Source organism: Helicoverpa armigera, chromosome 21 (assembly GCF_030705265.1).
Source record: "Helicoverpa armigera isolate CAAS_96S chromosome 21, ASM3070526v1, whole genome shotgun sequence".
Lineage (NCBI taxonomy): Eukaryota > Metazoa > Arthropoda > Insecta > Lepidoptera > Noctuidae > Helicoverpa > Helicoverpa armigera.
The window spans coordinates 6,547,153-6,565,214 of record NC_087140.1 but is presented as its reverse complement, the minus strand read 5'-3'; the positions used below and the strand labels follow the sequence as shown (position 1 = coordinate 6,565,214).

The 18,062-nt window shown below is 34.0% G+C and overlaps 2 protein-coding genes across 2 annotated transcripts in view; both read right to left on the bottom strand.

Annotated features, from left to right (window-relative positions):
* On the bottom strand, positions 1–7,104 carry LOC110373579 (uncharacterized). The gene is made up of 3 exons (XM_021330884.3): positions 6,945–7,104; positions 5,387–5,592; positions 1–2,007 (listed from the first exon to the last, which is right to left on the bottom strand). Exons 2-3 carry the CDS (start codon positions 5,579–5,581, stop codon positions 1,732–1,734), a joined length of 471 nt encoding a protein of 156 aa, XP_021186559.3. The 5' UTR covers positions 5,582–5,592; positions 6,945–7,104; the 3' UTR covers positions 1–1,731.
* A 1,419-nt stretch (positions 7,105–8,523) lies between these two features.
* Positions 8,524–18,062, bottom strand: part of LOC110373578 (E3 ubiquitin-protein ligase MARCHF5) — a 71,033-nt gene continuing 61,494 nt past the window's right edge. The window contains exons 3-4 of the mRNA XM_064040096.1: positions 13,278–13,468; positions 8,524–12,546 (exon numbers count right to left, since the gene is read on the bottom strand). Of these exons, the coding sequence (XP_063896166.1) occupies positions 12,177–12,546; positions 13,278–13,468 (561 nt within the window). The 3' untranslated portion in view covers positions 8,524–12,176. The remainder of the gene's footprint in view (positions 12,547–13,277; positions 13,469–18,062) is intronic.

Genomic DNA, 18,062 nt, shown 5'->3' with positions numbered 1-18,062 from the left:
TAGTTGTTTGAACAATCAGTCTTTAATTCCATGCAAAACGCGTCAATTACAAAAACAATACAATCTTATAAGTAGCCACTTTCACAATATCTTTACAATTACATGTTTATTACGTACAACAGTTGTATTACAAATGGAATATTATTTTCTAACTACATTTACTAGCAGAAAAAGAAATCCATAAAAAAGCCTTCTATTTGAATAAAATGTTGAAAAGGCAACTATAAAGAAATAAAGACAACTCTAGCTCCACCATTTAATATATTAAATTTGTCGTGCAGTTTTGTTTAATATATTAGAATTGACGTTTCTTTCAGTGGATTTCCCAAAATAGAAACTTATCTATCAATCAAATCATTTGATAATTAATATCACACCTTATATCATAGCTACATTTAGTTGCGTTTACATTTTAAAGATATTAAGAGTTGTGGCCGGGATTCGCTGTTTCACAGTATATGTATAATACAATTTTATATTATTGCATGTATAAGAGTTACATAAGCCAAAGATAACTTTTAAGCAACACTTCAGATAAATGCTAGATAAATCATTCACTGGGTGAAAATTAATATCTAAATGTATAAAGTAAAACTATATACAATATTTCAATTCATATCATCGATTTTTTTTATGATAAAACTCACAAGATATCAAGTATTTTATAAATTGCCTTTTGTCAAGGACAAGTACAGTTTTTTGAGCAGCAAATAATAAATGCAATAGATTATTTAGTAGGTATTTTATGTATAATCCAATTAGATATATCTGGATTTAAATAATAATAATGATAAGAAATACAATTTCCAGACATGTTGTCACCAAAATACCCTGTTCCGTTTTCCAAATCTTTCCTTTATAATATGAAGATTACCCAAAATATCCTTTCCAACACCTCTTCCAAGTTACGCAGTCAGTAACAAGACCCTTACGAGTGAACAATCAATTCTTCATCTTCAGTCAATTTCTAAATGTTTCACTGTCTCAGAAACATAATAATCAACATTTTTTCGCCGATTTCCAACATGGCTATTGCTACATGGCTGTCATAGAACTATAGATATTAGTGTCAACAATTAAAAAGCAAAATGTAGGAACAAAGCATACACAGACTTTTTATACACCGTTATCCGTATAATGGAAACCCCAAACAATATAATAATACTGCTATCAAAAATCTATCATGGATCGATAGCATCTCATAATTCCTTATCAACGCACACACCTATATTTTGGTAAGAAACACTTTCCTGTTCCAACTTCAAGGTAGAAACGGTGAAATATCTTTCTTAAATTTCATCAAAGGAGCTAGGCAGAAATCACCTTTCAACCAGCTAAACCGCTCAGACGAATTAAACCAAATTTTAATCATCATCAGAGAAGATTACTTAGTTAAAGCACACTCATCTTCCAGATTGCAGATTTTTCCAACTAGGCTGGGTTGGGCTTCCAGTCTAACCGGATGCACCTGAGTGCCAGTGTTTTACATGGAGCGACTGCCTATCTGACCTCCTCAACCCAGTTACCCGGGAAACCCAGTACCCCTTGGTAAGTCTGGTCGTCAGACTCACTGGCTTCTGTCTACCCGTATCGACTGTCAAATTTAACAGTCAAAGCAGACAAATCTTTCATTTAAATCTCGCCCTAGCTATTTTAACTATATTACTTATCACTCAATTAACAATACTATTTAATACTTAACAATTATCACTACATTCCCGTTTCTCTTCGCTATGACTTGTCTAAGATCTCAAATGCATGGTCTATTTCTTCTTCAGGAGACTTTTCAATTGCTACTGTGCTTAATTTAGCTTCCAGAGTTACTTCTATAGTTTTAGCTAGATCTGTAGATTGGTCTGGAAGGTCTATGAGGTCATTCATGTCAGCTGTGTCAAACCTGCCTGGGTTGGTACTGTTAGGTTCTAAATCTGCGGGAGCGGTGTGGCTTGGTGAGTGAATTTGGTAATCCATAGGTACTGGATTTTCTACTGCGTCTATTTGGATGGTCTGAAATTAGAAAATGGAAATATATTAATTTCGGAAAGGCATAATTTAACAAGATTTTAGATAAATGGTATTTTAATAATAAAAGAAAGATAATGAGAATATTAAGACATATTTGAATTTAACTCCTTAAATAAATAGTTATTGTGCTATAAATTTAATTTTAAAAGATATTAAACTGTAAGTAGGTACCAGTATGATTGGCGCTTTTCATAGGTAATGAATATGACTGTTAAAGCAACGGAAATTGATAAAGATTAGTTTTTAAAAGATTTTATAACAATATCGCATTGTTATCACTTTCTAAGAACTAGGTCACCTTCAATTTGTCCGATACCCACACCTTATGAAAAAAGATTTAGATCAGATTTTTTATTTGTATACGTCATTTTTATTTGTATACGTCATAATTATTAGTCCAAAATCTTTACAAATCCGAAAGTAGCTCAATGTCTGTCTGTCACACACACTTTCACGACAAAAATAGTGAACCGAGTCAAATATTTGGTACACAAATAGTTTAAAGCCTGAGAAAGGACATAGGCTACTTGTTACCCGATTGCGGAAAGTGGATCTCACGGGGCGTAAGTGAAACCGCGGGGAGTAGCTAAAACTACATGATCCTTACGTCACTTAGGTAGTAAACTGTTATGAAGCTTATTCCCGCGTAACACATTATTTTGAAAATAAATCATGTTCATGGATTTTTGATAGCCATTTGACATTATACACGAACAGAAATCTATGTTTACAAGCTAATATACCTTAAGTTTATGGACATATTAACAAAAGAACATATCAAAATGAAGTGCTAATGCAAAATTAAAGCATTGTGACATTAAAAAGTTGATAATAAGGCTAAATCAGGTGAGCTAGTTTTGTAAGAGTCCCACAAGGATGCATTTAAGGCCCTTTTATATTTAACGATAAATAATTATAATTGGCTTTGTCACACAAATAATGAAATGATGCAACCCAGATAAATGTAACAAATAATATCGTTTCGCTTGACTTCAAAAGCTAGATTATTGTTTAATTTATGCATGTGTTTTGCTTTCTTCCAAGTGATTATCTTTGTTATCGATAATAACTTGCAATCTATAGGTATAAGGTTTTTTATGTTAATGTGTCAGAGGGCTTAGTTCATGTAGATTAATATTATTGTTATGTTAAGCTTGTTAATAAGCTTGGCTCACAGATGTAGTTGCTAGCCGAGTCATATTGGTTTCATCGTTTTAGGAATTACCATAAAGCTTTATTTTTACTGTACTACTAAGATATATAGGTAACATGAAAGTTACATTCGTTTAGCTAAACTTATCATAAAGTGTGATGGTAACTGCATAACCATCGATATATCGAGAGCGCAATAACCCTAAATGTGTAATACCTTTTTTATAACGCTTTATCACGAAAATTAGCTTTTGTGTTATTATTTTATTGAGTAAAAAACAAGGTCCTAAAACATGATAGCAAAATATGATGTAGGTAATGCAGTTGTTAATACATTTGTACATAGATACTGAAGCAACTGGGCTGAGTTATTTTGTCACTCTTCAGTAAGATTTGTACAGTCAGAGCTTTCCACGGACTTATAAAAAAACTGTTCCAATAACTATTAAAATGAAAGAAATGTTCCAATAACTATTTAAAGGATAACTTACCTCCTTTCATTTTTATAGGTCTTGTTCAAGGCTTGTTCTAGACAGTTGGACAATTATGGACCCTATTAACATAGACAACAATGAAAAAAAGACCTTGAAGATTCGTCCTTGAAATTGTTCAATATCAATTAACTTTAAACAGCAGAAGTTATTAATTAGATAAAACTCAACCATTGTAACTATCAACAGCCAAGTGCCTAGATAAGCTAAAACTACACGAGTAGTTTGCCTACATCACTCGAGATTAAGCACCTCTTAAACTAGGCGCTATGATAAGACTTAACAATTAGAGGGAGGTATCAAATGGCTAACTTCGAGTTGAAAAATTATTTGACGCGAACTGCGTATAAAGATTCGTCGCAGCCGTTAAACGTCCACTGCTGAACATAGTCCTCCCCCAAGCTGAGGGGAAATTGCCTACTAACCACGCTGGGCAAGCGGTTTGGTGAGCGCTGTGTAGGATACTTATTTTTAGTTTCGAACATGCTGTTGCCCATCTCTACGCAAGGCATTTAATATCCCACTTGGTACCATATGGATGTTGTATACCAGTCGGTCGCCAGAGCGGGGCGGTCGTTTTTTTAGCAGGGTGGGTGTGGTTGGCAATTGAGGCAAGTCGACTTCGGTTTGCACCTCGTATTAAGATTATATCAAAAGGATGTGTGAGTGCTATCATAGCTGATCGTTATTAATTTAATCTGAAACGCGAGAATACATGTTGGAACCTGTTAATTACTTATTAATTTTACGTTTTCGGTAATTAGTAATACTTGAATAGTGCCGACAGTCACCGCTCTTTTTCCCAGTCATAACACTAGGAAGCGGATTTTGGGGTGCTGTCCAATGTAATTTGACGTGAAAAAGTCCTAATTTACTTAGTCCAATTTTAATACTTAAATGGATTTTGGTGAAACAAAACAATGTATAGATAGTAAAGGATTTTAAATGCCTAGTTAAAATTCATGAATATAATTAGTCCAGAGGATGGTAGGGAAATCTAGCGTGAGTTCCAATCGAACCAGCCTTGTTCAAAGGAACTGTCTGTCGATTGGAACTCACTAGGTAATACGTATTATCTACATATGTCCTACGTTAAATTCCAATGGAAAGTTCCCATTTGCTAAGTAGGTACTTGATTAGGATCTCTGAATAATTAAGTAGGTAATGCGGAGGTGCACTGATAAAGCCACTTTGGAAATAGAGTAGTAAATAACGTCTCGTGTCTGTCTGTGCTACCGTAGCTTTTAAATGGATAAACCGATTTGGATGCATTTTTTTTACTTTTACCTAGACTTGTATTTCATGCCGACACAGAAGAAAGCAGATAAAAATCTCACGAGTTCGATAATTACAGATAAAATGCATAGTGTTAGATAACAATTAAATGCTTGGTCATAAAGGTTGTTTTTGTTTGTTTCAATGAGAGCTACGTAGGTATCAAGGTATATCAAAATTCAAAATTACTTTACAACAGATCTTTCCAAACCGAAGCGAAGGTACCTAACTCACCAGTCACCAACGGAACTTCATCTCACACCCTTATAAAAAGAATTTTATTTCCGCCGTATCTCCTTCATTTAAATCAGTCAGCTCAGTATCTATGTATCTATAGTTTTGGCGTCAAAGACAGACAGACAAAGTTACTTTCGCATTTTACCTGCCTAGTTCCTATCCTGTAATCTCTAATCTGTTGTGGTGCGAATTAAAAAATGACTCACTTCTCCATAAAGCTCCAGCGTCAAGGAATGCCTCTTCTTATTAGCCTGCTTCATTCTCCCAGAGCGCGATATGGACAGCTGTCTCCTGCGCTCTGGTGGCGGAGACTCGCTTCTCTCATCTTCGACCTCGTGCTCATAGTGCGACGGCTTCCGTCTGTCTGTCGTGTGGAATATTGATTTCAGGAACTTCGCCATTTTTGGAGTGTCTGAAAATTTGATTTTTTGCGTTCAATATTCAAAGTTAACAAAAAGAACAGGTCCGTGCCGACCGGCGCACGTTGTTCCATGCGCCTTTCAGTGAGAGTCAGCAAACCTCAGTGGGGCCCATCAGGGCCAAAGCATCAGGGTAGCGAGATTGCGGGATGGTTCGCGCGAGTTATCGCGGCCCTGGTACATAAAGGGCTTAAGAAGGAACACGATGGCTTTTAGACAGTCAGAGTCCCTCACGCTGCTAACCCACAGCGGAATCATTTGATGATTTCCCATTATGTCACTTACTTTTGTTTACTAGCTACATTTCATGTCTTTTCCATGAGGGAGCTCAATCTACAGGACTCTTATCTAACGCGTTATGGAAGAAATGTCTGCTATGGACTCATATGGGTCGATGACGATAATTATTATTTTATTGCCAATGTTTTGCCTTCGATGAGTTCGAGATGAGTTGGGTTTTTTGTTTGCCAAAATGAGCAATAAGCCGATCCAGCTGTTACAAGTTATTGTCTACGAAACGAACGAATCTATCATTGTTAATAGGATTAGAGAAGTTGAATGCATTTCACTCGGAACATAGCTGATTAAGGTACCAACTGATAAAGGTGCTTTATCAACTGTTTTTAAAAACAATTACATACGCAGGACCCAGAATGGAGGTCAATTGAGCATTTATTTAATCGCAAATAACGTGTCCATAATTTGGACTGTCACGGTGAGTTGTACCACTTAACTATAATGAAAACCGAACCATATTCAGTTGTCAATTCGCCAATTTGACTAATGGGCGGCAAGTTGTCTGGTTATGGTTATAGTTAAATGAAAGATCTTAAAAATTAGATCTAAGGTTGCAATTGAAAGATGTTTATGTAAAACAATGACACTTGAATTCAAAATAGAAAGATACAGACCTATCTATGAAGATAGGTACCTACTAACATTAGAGTGAAGTACTCACGGTCACACTGGCTGGCTTTGCACGTCATGATTAATATCAGTCCTGCATTATATCGCGCACAAAGGTATCACCGAACTAGGTAATTAAGGTAGGTAACACGATACCTATCAGACGAAATAAATTTATCATTTCGATTAAGAAAGCGTTATTACTGGCTTATCTTGGCCATTTTATTTGGCAAAAATTGGCACATTTCGACAAAAGTAATTTTGAATTTTTACACAGATTAAAAGTAGGTTACCGGCTTAGAATTTTGACTTTAATAAGGATGTAATAGTCTGATCCGATAATCAATCTAATTTGATGCGTAACAGTATATTTGATTGTAAATAAATACAGATATGGGTACCTAATTCTAGCGTATAAATACGTCTATCAAACACTTACCGTGCTCATAAACCACCGTTTCCTCGAATAGTTTGTTTGAAAAGCACTGTTTTTGCGGATTGATAACGCGCGCGAAATAAAACGCGGACTATTAAACACTGCAGCTCGTTGTAACAACGCTTACTATTTACCATAATTTCATCTTTGATAAGATACGAATGATATCAATACAGCTTTTTATATATCTACGACTAGTTGCTTTTGCGTGGTTTCACCCGCATCTTGGGGGAAATAGCTACTACCCGTTCCCGAATAAAATACAGCCTATGTAATTCGGGAACAGTGTAGCTTTCCAAAAGTGTAAGAATTTTTCATACCGGTATGGGCTTGGTAGTCTCGAAGCCTTCAGGATACCTACAAACAAACAAATAAATCTTATTATAGTAGGACAGCTAGATTACTCGGGGATAGTCTGAATTTCCAACAGTGAAAGAATTTTTCAAATCAGTTCTGTAATTTCGGAACATTTCTTTACCACATAAACAAACAGAAAAATGACTCCCTTTTATTATATTAGTATAGAAATATAGATAATGTTTTGTTATCATTATCGTACTAATGGATATTGTTAACTTGATTTCATATTGATTATGTTGTTGCAATTTTTTGCAAATTGTTATTAGCATCGTGAGTTTTAATTTAGTTCTTTTCTTAAGCGGTTTTTCTTCAAAAGATTCTTAATCAGTTTAAATCTGTAAATTCATGGACTTTTCGGTGCACATCAAGAAAGTATAAATTACTGCACAGAAGTTAGTGAGTTTTATCGATCAATGAATCTTAACCGATATGAGCCGTTTGCGTAAGTGTATGCTTCCGAATTTCATACGAATTTATTTATAATACCTAAATACCTAATCTTGCATCTTTAGAGGTAAGATAAGGCACAATAGATATTACTAGAGATAGCCTAAGGATCGTTTATTTTTTATATAAATTGGGCTACCAAAATATATCATGTGGAAGAGAGATACTTTGGCGTGTTGTCTAGTCAAATAACACTAATGCCTTCATGATTGTCACTTCAGACTTCAGACGGCTAACTTAAGAGAGGCAAAGTTATTTGATGAGAACTATAAACTGTTTCATCAAATGCTTCCATGAACATAATGTGTAAGTATGACTCCGACACATTTGTTGTAATTGGTATTTCCCACGGAAATATATGGTTTGGTAATCTGAATGATATATGTTCAATCTAAACATCATACGGTAAAACTAATACTGATAACTCAATAAATTGATCAGCAATTGTTTGGTTTTATGCGGAACATACTTTGTTTATTCGGCTCTATGACAGAAGTTGACGTACCTATTCAATATTAAAACCTATTCTATTATTTTTTATGAACCTTAGACACTCCTCTCATGAACTCTTATGTACTCTCTCCCGTATTCTCTTATGTATGTACTTTTATGAACTCATGTACCTACTCCTCTTATTATTTTTTATGAACCTTACGAACTTCTCTTTAGAAATCCATTATGTACCTACTTCCCTTATGTACTCTCTTATGCACTTCTCTTATGAACTCTACTTATGTACTCCTCTTATGAAGGAAAGGAAAATTAAAACAACATCTTGAGACTCAATAAAAAATAATATTTATATCAGTTTAAAATGTACAGTAGACAAAACAATAGCTATAAGTTAAAACAAGCATCGTTTATACAAACATTGCGTGTAGGCTAGGTTTACAAAAGACTAGCAAAACTATCGCGTGTGGCTACTTGAGCGATAACTTGTTTCATAACAAACTGAGAAGCTAAAACAGACTTGAGTAAAAAATAATTATTTCCTGCGGTAGAACGGTACTTCGGCCATAGATCTAAAGTAGTTTTTTTTCTATAAGTCATTTGCAATAAGAGCCATATTGTATTTGCAGTATAATATAGCTGAGGTCAAGCAGGGCCAACAATTTAATGCAATTTTCTAAACACGGATATCTATGTTAAAAAGACGGTGACCCATCAGTATCTTGACTGTGGCCATGCAGCTTAACTTGCTCATACATTGACCAGCGCGGCTGTTATGTAAGTTTTCTGTTATATAAACGTTGACAAGTTTACAAAACTTTATATAGCAAGCTGGGGTATGTTAAGCCAACAGTTGGTTGCACTTTCAATTGTTACTGCGCGTTTCTGCGTGATAGATGGCTCATATTTAAAGTACATAACACTTTGGAAGAACATTTTAAATAATTCCAGTTCTTTTGGAAATTAAAGCTACAGAAAAAATCCTCTTTATATTATCAGTACAAAAAGAAAATTGTCATATATAAAATTTGTATCATCTACGACCAACATAAACCATTGCATACAAGGGGGTTATAACAAAGATATTAGGTGTTCATGAACTAGGAAGACACTTTAAGGTTTACTGCGGAAGCATAAATACAAAAACTTCGATATAAAATAACTAGTTTTCAAGTGATTGTATGAATAAATGCTCTTGTACGCAACAGTCAACGTTAGCCGCGAGTATGATCTAATAAGTATCGATTTTAAGATATTTTAGGGTTATTAAAATAATATTATTATTTCAAATATAATTACGTTCAAGTAGCCACAAGTTCGACATCGTTATTAAAACATATAAACCAAAACATTTACAAAACAAATTATACATTTTTAAAACAACACAGAACCAAACATTAATATTGGAAGTTGTACCATCATTGAATATTGATATGCAATTTGTTGGCAAGACGAAGAAATTATTCTTAGGCGAATCGAAACATTTTAATATTCGATTGTTACATCAGAATCATATTGACGTAATCGATAGAAGATTTCGGCTAAGCAATAATCGACTAAACGATATTAGTCGAGTCGCTTAGCAATCATTCAATCATTCGCCGTTCTCAAATGAATGAACTTAAATCTGGTTAAATACTAATGTTTGAAAGCACCGAACATATTAAATGAATATCATATTTACAAGCCATCCGTTTTTTCCGTAAAGGCACTCCTTATAAAATCCTTTCTCTAGTGATCATTGGAAAATACTACAAAATCCTTTACAATAAAATTTTAATTTAAATCTTTAATCTTTAAATTCCACATCCTATCACATCGAGTCGTGTATAAATTAACATATTATATCTATATATTTACATTTAAATACTGAAATTTTAGCTAAAATGTTTAGCAAAAATGCCATTACAAAGACATCCTTATACAAATGGTTATAAGGTAGAATTTGGCACGCTTTAGGAAAGCTGACGGACATTGCCAAATGTTTTAAGATCAATTTTCACCTAGCTACAATTACAGCTTGATAATAATATTAATTACACATATTTTCTTTGAGCATTGTTTAAAGATGCGATTAAGAAACAACAAAATACCAAAATAATAAAATTCAGAATTGAAATTCAGTGTTTTCTTTAAACAATACTCAAGCGTAGTATATTACAAAAGTCGTTATAAAAATAAACTAAAAAATATGAAATAAAAACTAAGTTCCATTAAATAAACCGTCTTGTCACGTTCTTGTTACATATGTAATGTTTTACTAACATTGATCCGACTCCTGCGCAGCTGTACATTAGAGACTAATGTCAAACCATATTTATTTGTATAAATATGGCTATTAAAAGCAGTCGTTGTCAAAAGAGAATTTATGAAATTATGCTCAAAAATTCTTCCCATGATGAATGGATAAGATGTCTCTTTCCTTTTACGTAATAAATCATAATAAACTTTGAATAAATGGTCTTTTTAGTCACTCAAAAGCATAAATCGGCTATAGTACATCTGTGTATGTACTTGATTGCAAATTGGGTAAAATAACACTACATATCATCGTTTTATACGCCCTATTAAAGAACCATTTTTATGAACACTATTTTTGTATTTATTTTAAGAAATAAATACATATACGTCCTACAGTTCTAGAAAATATTTCATAAAACAAATATAGTTTTATATAGTCATTAGATTATTGTAATATTCAAGTTTATTATGATTTTTACGTAAATATAATAATACATTTGCGTGCAAATAATATGGGACAGCAAATTATAGTCGTGGAGCTAGTTATAAAACTTAAGAAAAGCGAGCGATTTCTTGTATCATAAAAATCCTTTTACGATAAAATGAAAACAATTATTGATTATGTCATGGACGCCTGAGCATAAAGATATAAACATTATTATTATAATGAAAACGGATATGTTCCGTATACACAATAGTTTATTTTAACATTCCTTTGCAAAATGTTACGTTATTTGCGTGGGGTGAAGAGGCCGATAACACATACGTATATATTTTTTTAACATTTACAGACACCCGTACTTACATATATTTTATATGTACATTTAAATATTTTATGTATACTACATATACATATTATTATTTAAATATGTTAATACAGGCAGATAAATCTTTGAATAAATCCAACGATTAAGGATAATAAGCGGGAAAATGTTTGACATTTGGTTTTAATTTTGGGAAATCTGTGCTTCATTCACAATACATAAATAAACTATTTTTAGTGATAGTTCAGAAACCTTGACATTCATTGTCATATGACAAAATAAACTTTTGAGTATTATTAGAAAACCGGATTTTGTATTAATATACAACAATAAAGACAGAAAAAAAAAATTTGAAGATTTAAATATTGAAGATCAGATACCACTTGACCAAGTAATATTCCAAAATCGACCTAATTTACAAGACGTTAAGAGTTATTTTACAAGTCAATTTTCTTGTTCCAACCTCTCCCAAAATTTTACGACGCTCGCTAATTACTTACATGCGCTTAAAAACCTCTATGACTAGCTCCTAAACTCCATTTTTTACAAATCGTAGTATTTACAGCCTCTTAAAATACGGCTGAAAATTGATATATACACGAACTCTAATCTTGTGCCCACTGTTACAACTTACCCAGTTGACAAACTGACCCCAAACTCCCTACAACTTTTTACAAATAGAGCCATTATGAAATGGTTTGTCAAATTATCAATTCCGTTGAGCAAAGATGGTCGATACTTCTTTTATAATTGCGTCACTTTCATGCCTTGTCAGTGATGCCAAAATCATGTTGCAGGCTCTTAGACTACGTACAATCATCGACATTGGTGTCAACTATTTGTCTAGGCCTTTCGTCATCTGCCGAATGAACAAAAAAAGTACAATCGGGTACAATATCAAAACGGTCTCTTCACCCCGAACGTATGGACTTAGCCGACTATATACCACATTTATGTACATTTACAGACTACCTTACACAACTTGTTCGTCATCTCGTGTGCTAGAAATGGCATCAGTCGTGGTCGAAGTAGCGGCACTTCTATACAACTTTAGATTAGACTCTGTGTAATCTAGAATTTTCCTACTGGAATGTCTAATGTAAAGCATCTGTCTGTGGTAGATTTTTAAAGCGCCTTTTATCGTAATATAAGTAATACCGCCTAAGATGGTTCTGTGTAAGTTATTTTGTATGGATCGGAAGAATATTTTGCCGATTATAGTAGAAATGGTGGGTAGAAGTAATGCTGAGCAGAAAATCCTTGTGGGTGATAAATGTGAGTTAGGGTTTTGGGTCTGATTTGTGTTCTGACCAGTTACTATAGCACCTCTGTCGCCTTCCACGCTGAAAATAATAAAACGAATTTCATTAGCATTATAAAGTAAAAACAAGAAGAATACGTTTGCGTAATAGGTGATAATTTATGGAAATAGTTTTAAAGTTCAAATATCTTAGCTTGTTTATTACTGGCCAACAATATAAGCGTTTATTGATGCGACATGATTTATGTTTACGGTTTTTTAATGTCATCGTGTCCGGTCAATCAAAAAAAAAAACAATAACCAACATTTAGATTGCAATTCATCTCCCGAGTTTTTCCCAACTATGTTGAGTTCGGCTTCCAGTCTAACCTAATGCGGCTGAGTACCGGCCAAGTATTTAAGTAGTGCAATTCATGATGAATTTATTTACTTAAGACTATTATAGAAAGCCTTGGATTGCACAATAAATCATTACATATTATTCTATACCATATTTTATGAGCCTCATGCTCACGTTCAAAAGATACATCAATTTCTAAGCCAGATGGGTTTTTACAGGATACGGTTTGATAAAAAATCATGCTTTTATTGCACAATTTACCGAAGATATAATCGATCCATTCTTTGTTTTTTTTGTCTCCTTTTATACTGCGATCTGTCTAATCCAAAAACAAAAGATGGATCAGTTATTATAATCCACAGGCATCAGCCTCCAAGCCTTTTCCCCAACTATGTTGGGGTCGGCTTCCAGTCTAACAGGATGTAGCTATAATCTACAGGCAATCCCCAAAAAATAATTACAAATTAACTTACTTGCCAAACGGCAGTATATAGGACAAGGCGGGAATCTTGGCGCAGTATTTCCTCAGGAACAGGAGCACTGAGTCCTCCCAGTTGTACATCTTGGCGCTGATGAGAGTCACCGGGATGGTCGGTAGGAGTACTAATAGCACCAGTGGGTCGGCCGACTCCATCATCTCTAGGCCTTCTCTGTGGCCTACTACCTGGAATTGAGAAGATGGTAATGAGGATTTATTTTTATACTATCTATATAAAAATAATAAAGAAAAAGGAAACATTTTTTGTTTGCTTCTTTGATTGTAGGTACCCCTCTGAAGACCCAAAGCTACTGGACCGATTTGAACAAATATTTCTTATTGGGAAGCTTACTACTTCTATGAAGCTACTACATAAGACGCGGGAAAACAGTATTTGATATTCGTCCTATACGGCGTTTTTTGAGCGATCTTCAAGTCGATTTGGCATATATCGATAACAACATTGGAATATTATTGGTACAACACTAAACTATGGTCAAGTTCTACATATCATACAATCTTTTCGGAAAGAGGTTCACTGAAATTGGTCTTCAAATTGTATATAGAATGCTTACCATAAATCTAGCAAAACACATGAATGTGTAGTTAAATTTTGCTTCATTTTAGAGTGTAACAATAGAATTTCGTGGTTAATCAGACGTTACGGTGCGCGTCAGTTAGTCACACATCGCAAACCCTGATTAACATGCTTTACCATACAGTATTGTGCAAGTCCTATTGTAGCATTCGAAGGCTAAGTATAAAAATATATCGTCCAATTACCAATACAAAGTATATAACAATATTTATAACAGATCGTAAATCGTAAAAACTAGTTTTAAGATATAACTTACGTACCTATATCTTCACTTTTTAGACTATAATTTTAAAATTAAATGGTCTGGAAAAACCCCTACGAAATAGAAACTTCACCTTTTTTCAAAATTAGTGAAAATCCCAGAAAAAAAGATTACCTATTTACGTCATCTTCGCACAAGGAAAAAACGCTCATTGATAGTATAATTAATTTAAGACGAAATGACTCATTGGGTCAAGAAGCTTTTTCTAAAAGTGGACTCTGATGTGCTAAGTTGATTAATTACCTAGTAGTCTATTGACAGTAACCGTCACTTCGTTGTAAAGTTCGAAGTCCGGTACTTCTCACTTTCATGTTACTTTTGTAACAGTCGTTTCTACAACACATTTATAGAGAACTTTGGACCTAAGACAGTTGTAATAAGTTGCGATCACTGTATTCAATTTATTTTCACTTTTAAATATGTATTTATTTACCTTTCACAAAATTCAATATGAAGTTAAAGTAAACATATACATCGTGTTTTATTTTAAGACCATGGAACCGCTACATAATGCTTCGTATTACACAAACACTTATACCCTGAATTGAATACTGATGATATCACTTAATAACTAAGTAAAGAAATAGAGATAAATATTTTAAGGAGCAGTTTTTGGGTAAAATTCACTTGAATTGGAACTGTTGGCAATCATGGCTATGAAGCGGTAGATTACTAAAAATCTAATAATTATGAGTAAAATATTAAATAAATACTAAGCACCAAATATGCTGTAAATATAAAAAAAAAACTATTTGCACTAGCATGTGTACAGCAGAAAAAAACAAGGTTAGAACGCAAACCTACGAAGACTATTTAAATTCGCAGTCATCCTTAAAATACTTCCTGTTTAGCAAGATTTTTTATACGCAATTCGTAACTTTAGGAAAGCTTCAAATCTATTTTTGTATGTATGAACAAATTAATCAGGACGTAAGTAAGGGCATATCGAATAAAACCTATAGCCCAGAGAAAGTGCTGACGCAATCCAATGGGTTGGTCACAAAGCACCAATCGTTACGCAAACATATGCTGATTTTAGCGCCAAATGTTGCGATGAACCGCAAAACAATGTTTGCATAACATGCATGCAGGTTTTCATACAAAGGATTGTGGTTTGGCATTATGTGATGAGCCTTTACACAACTTTGTTAGGGTCGCCAAAGGATGCATTTGATTATGAACTTTACACGACGTAGGTATATGGCCTATCTGACCTCAGTCCGGTACCAAGAGATATCGTATTTTCTGGATTTGGAACGACTGTCAAAGATATAAAAATTACAGCCTGGTCCCATGGTATAACGATCTTTCTGAAGCACGCGTTTAATACACATTGAAACTTGTATGTGGAAAGATCTAAGTATCCCATGAATTTGATAAAGGTGGGTTCTAGATCTAAGCAGACAGGAAACCAGAAATCTACACGAAGATATAAAACAAAACTACTGAGAAAAATGAAACAAAAAGCAATAACAATAATTATAATTGCACGTCTTATCTACAATGTACGCAATAATTGCAATGTACTGGTTGTTAGTGACGTGGGTGTACGGAAACCAACTGGCAACGAGAATGGTATACATCTACAAAATCATAGACAACATACTCGATATAAGACCTATCGTGTATTCCCTTCACTAGGACTATCGAAGGGGGATTTTATAAAGGCAAGGTAACGCAAAATAAAATTTAAAAGTCTTGAATTATTAATTAATTATACTATTATGTTGTTTGTCTGTGTTTTAAAATAGATAAACGAATGCTTAATTTAATGTTATGTTAATCTTTAATGAGCAGCGCAAAATTTGGTTATGTAAATCGAAACGTGAAATGAAAACGTGAGTTTGCAAGTTAAGCGCTGGTTATCAGAAGTTGAGTGCATTTCTAGTATATCGATAGATATGCGAATTTCTCTACCTCTTATCAATGTTTGTGTGTGACGTATATAAGTTACCTCTGACACGACAAAGTTCAAACATTAAAAATAAATATTGACAACAAACCTTTTTTTTTACATATTATTTGCATTGATACGGAATTTAAACATGTTCTACTATCTGGCAATAAGTTGTTATGTATTACGATCACGTGTTTATTCACGAAGGTCAATGCAGATAGAATAATATATTTATTTTTTATAGTTATACACGCCCACATTCCTAAAGTCACGTAATAGAGGAAATCTAATTGCTATCAAACAGGCACAAATTCAGAATTACAGTCCACATGAATGAAGCAAATATTGTAAAATTAAATGCCAATATATTTTTCTAATTTAGATAATATCTGATTTGGAGTTACATTGAACTTTGACTGTTTTAATTATTACTATATCTGAGTTTATCAATAACTTTTCCTCAACAAATGATGTAGGTACCATATAAACGAATGCAGAGCCATTTTTGCAAAAACGGCAACTATTTTTGGCAGACCTGATACTTTTTAAGATTATTATTTTAACCTCTATCAATAACAAGTCTAAAATAACTTAGGCGCATCAAAACTTGTTTTTTTCGCTATATTAGCACTCATGACGTAGATGAAAAGAGAAAACAGTTTTATTGCCATGGTAGCCAATAGTTTTCGAATGTAGTCAGAAAACCAGTTCTTGTCACAAAAATGTTAACAACTCCATATAGTCCTGATCAAAATTTAGAAAATGGTATCCATGTATATTCTGAGAAAGCATTGAAAGAAGATTTTAATTCAATTGATCGTAGAATCAATGCATAACAGTACATAGGTGTTCTGTTAGAATACGTAATGACAGACCCAACTGATAAACTACTATTATATCAAGTAGGTCACTGTCAACAACTCTTGAATGGATCTTGAACAAACGAGTTGATAGCATACCTCTAGGAAGTACGTTAGTTCGATGCAATTGTTTACATATCGTTAGTCACATTGACTTCATCCTTGGCAGTAGTTACGGGTAGTAAGAAGCCAGTAAGTCTGACACCAGTCTAAACAAGGGGTATTGGGTTGCCCGGGTAACTGGGTTGAGGGGGTCAGATAGGGCAGTCGCTCCTTGTAAAGCACTGGTACTCAGCTACATCCGGTTGGACTGGAAGCCGATACCAACATAGTTGGGAAAAAGGCTCGGAGGATGATGAGTCACATTGATTTCAGTCGTCCGGCAACCGGCTTCGCGAAATGCGCGCGCAACGGTAGTTGCATCACTTTTAACTGTGAAATAGCAATTCAGCGTTGAAGGGCTTTAGCGCCTGGGAATCAATTTTCATACTGAATGTACGATGTCCTGACATGACCTAGATATAGTGCATTCAACTGGGATACGTGTAAAAGCTTTCAGGGCGTTCGCCACATCTGTTGGGGCGTCATTTGAAACATAACTAGAAGCATGAAAGTTTGACAATTAATCTTTCCACAGTGAATCATTCAAGTTTCGGAAGTCCTTAAAGGATTTTCCCAGCATAAGAAGTAAAATAATGACTTCATAGTTTTATTACCCAGAAACACCATAGACATGTGTGATTTCACAATATTCTGCGGTTTTCCATAAGCGGCTTGGAACGGAAGCTTTTCTAATAACTTCTCTGTCCCATGAGTCATATATGTGATACACACCGATTGTTTAACTATTGTCTGCATCATGGGCAGAAAAGTGGTTAAACAGCCTAAAATCGCTAAAATGTCTTTGCAATTAAACCTTCAAGAGTAGGAAGAAAAACAAAAAAACAGCACAAAGGAAGTTATTTTATAAAACAATTTCACGACGTTGACAAAAAAAGTACCGTGTGTGCCCAAAAAGGTGTTAAAAAGGACCGCACATCAATACCCTTAATAAACATCGTAAATGAAAATGTATGTCATGAATGATCATACAATTAGCTTCAAACAGTAAATTCGCTGAAGTGTGTCATCTTCGACAATGGCTCGCGATCTATAACTGTTGG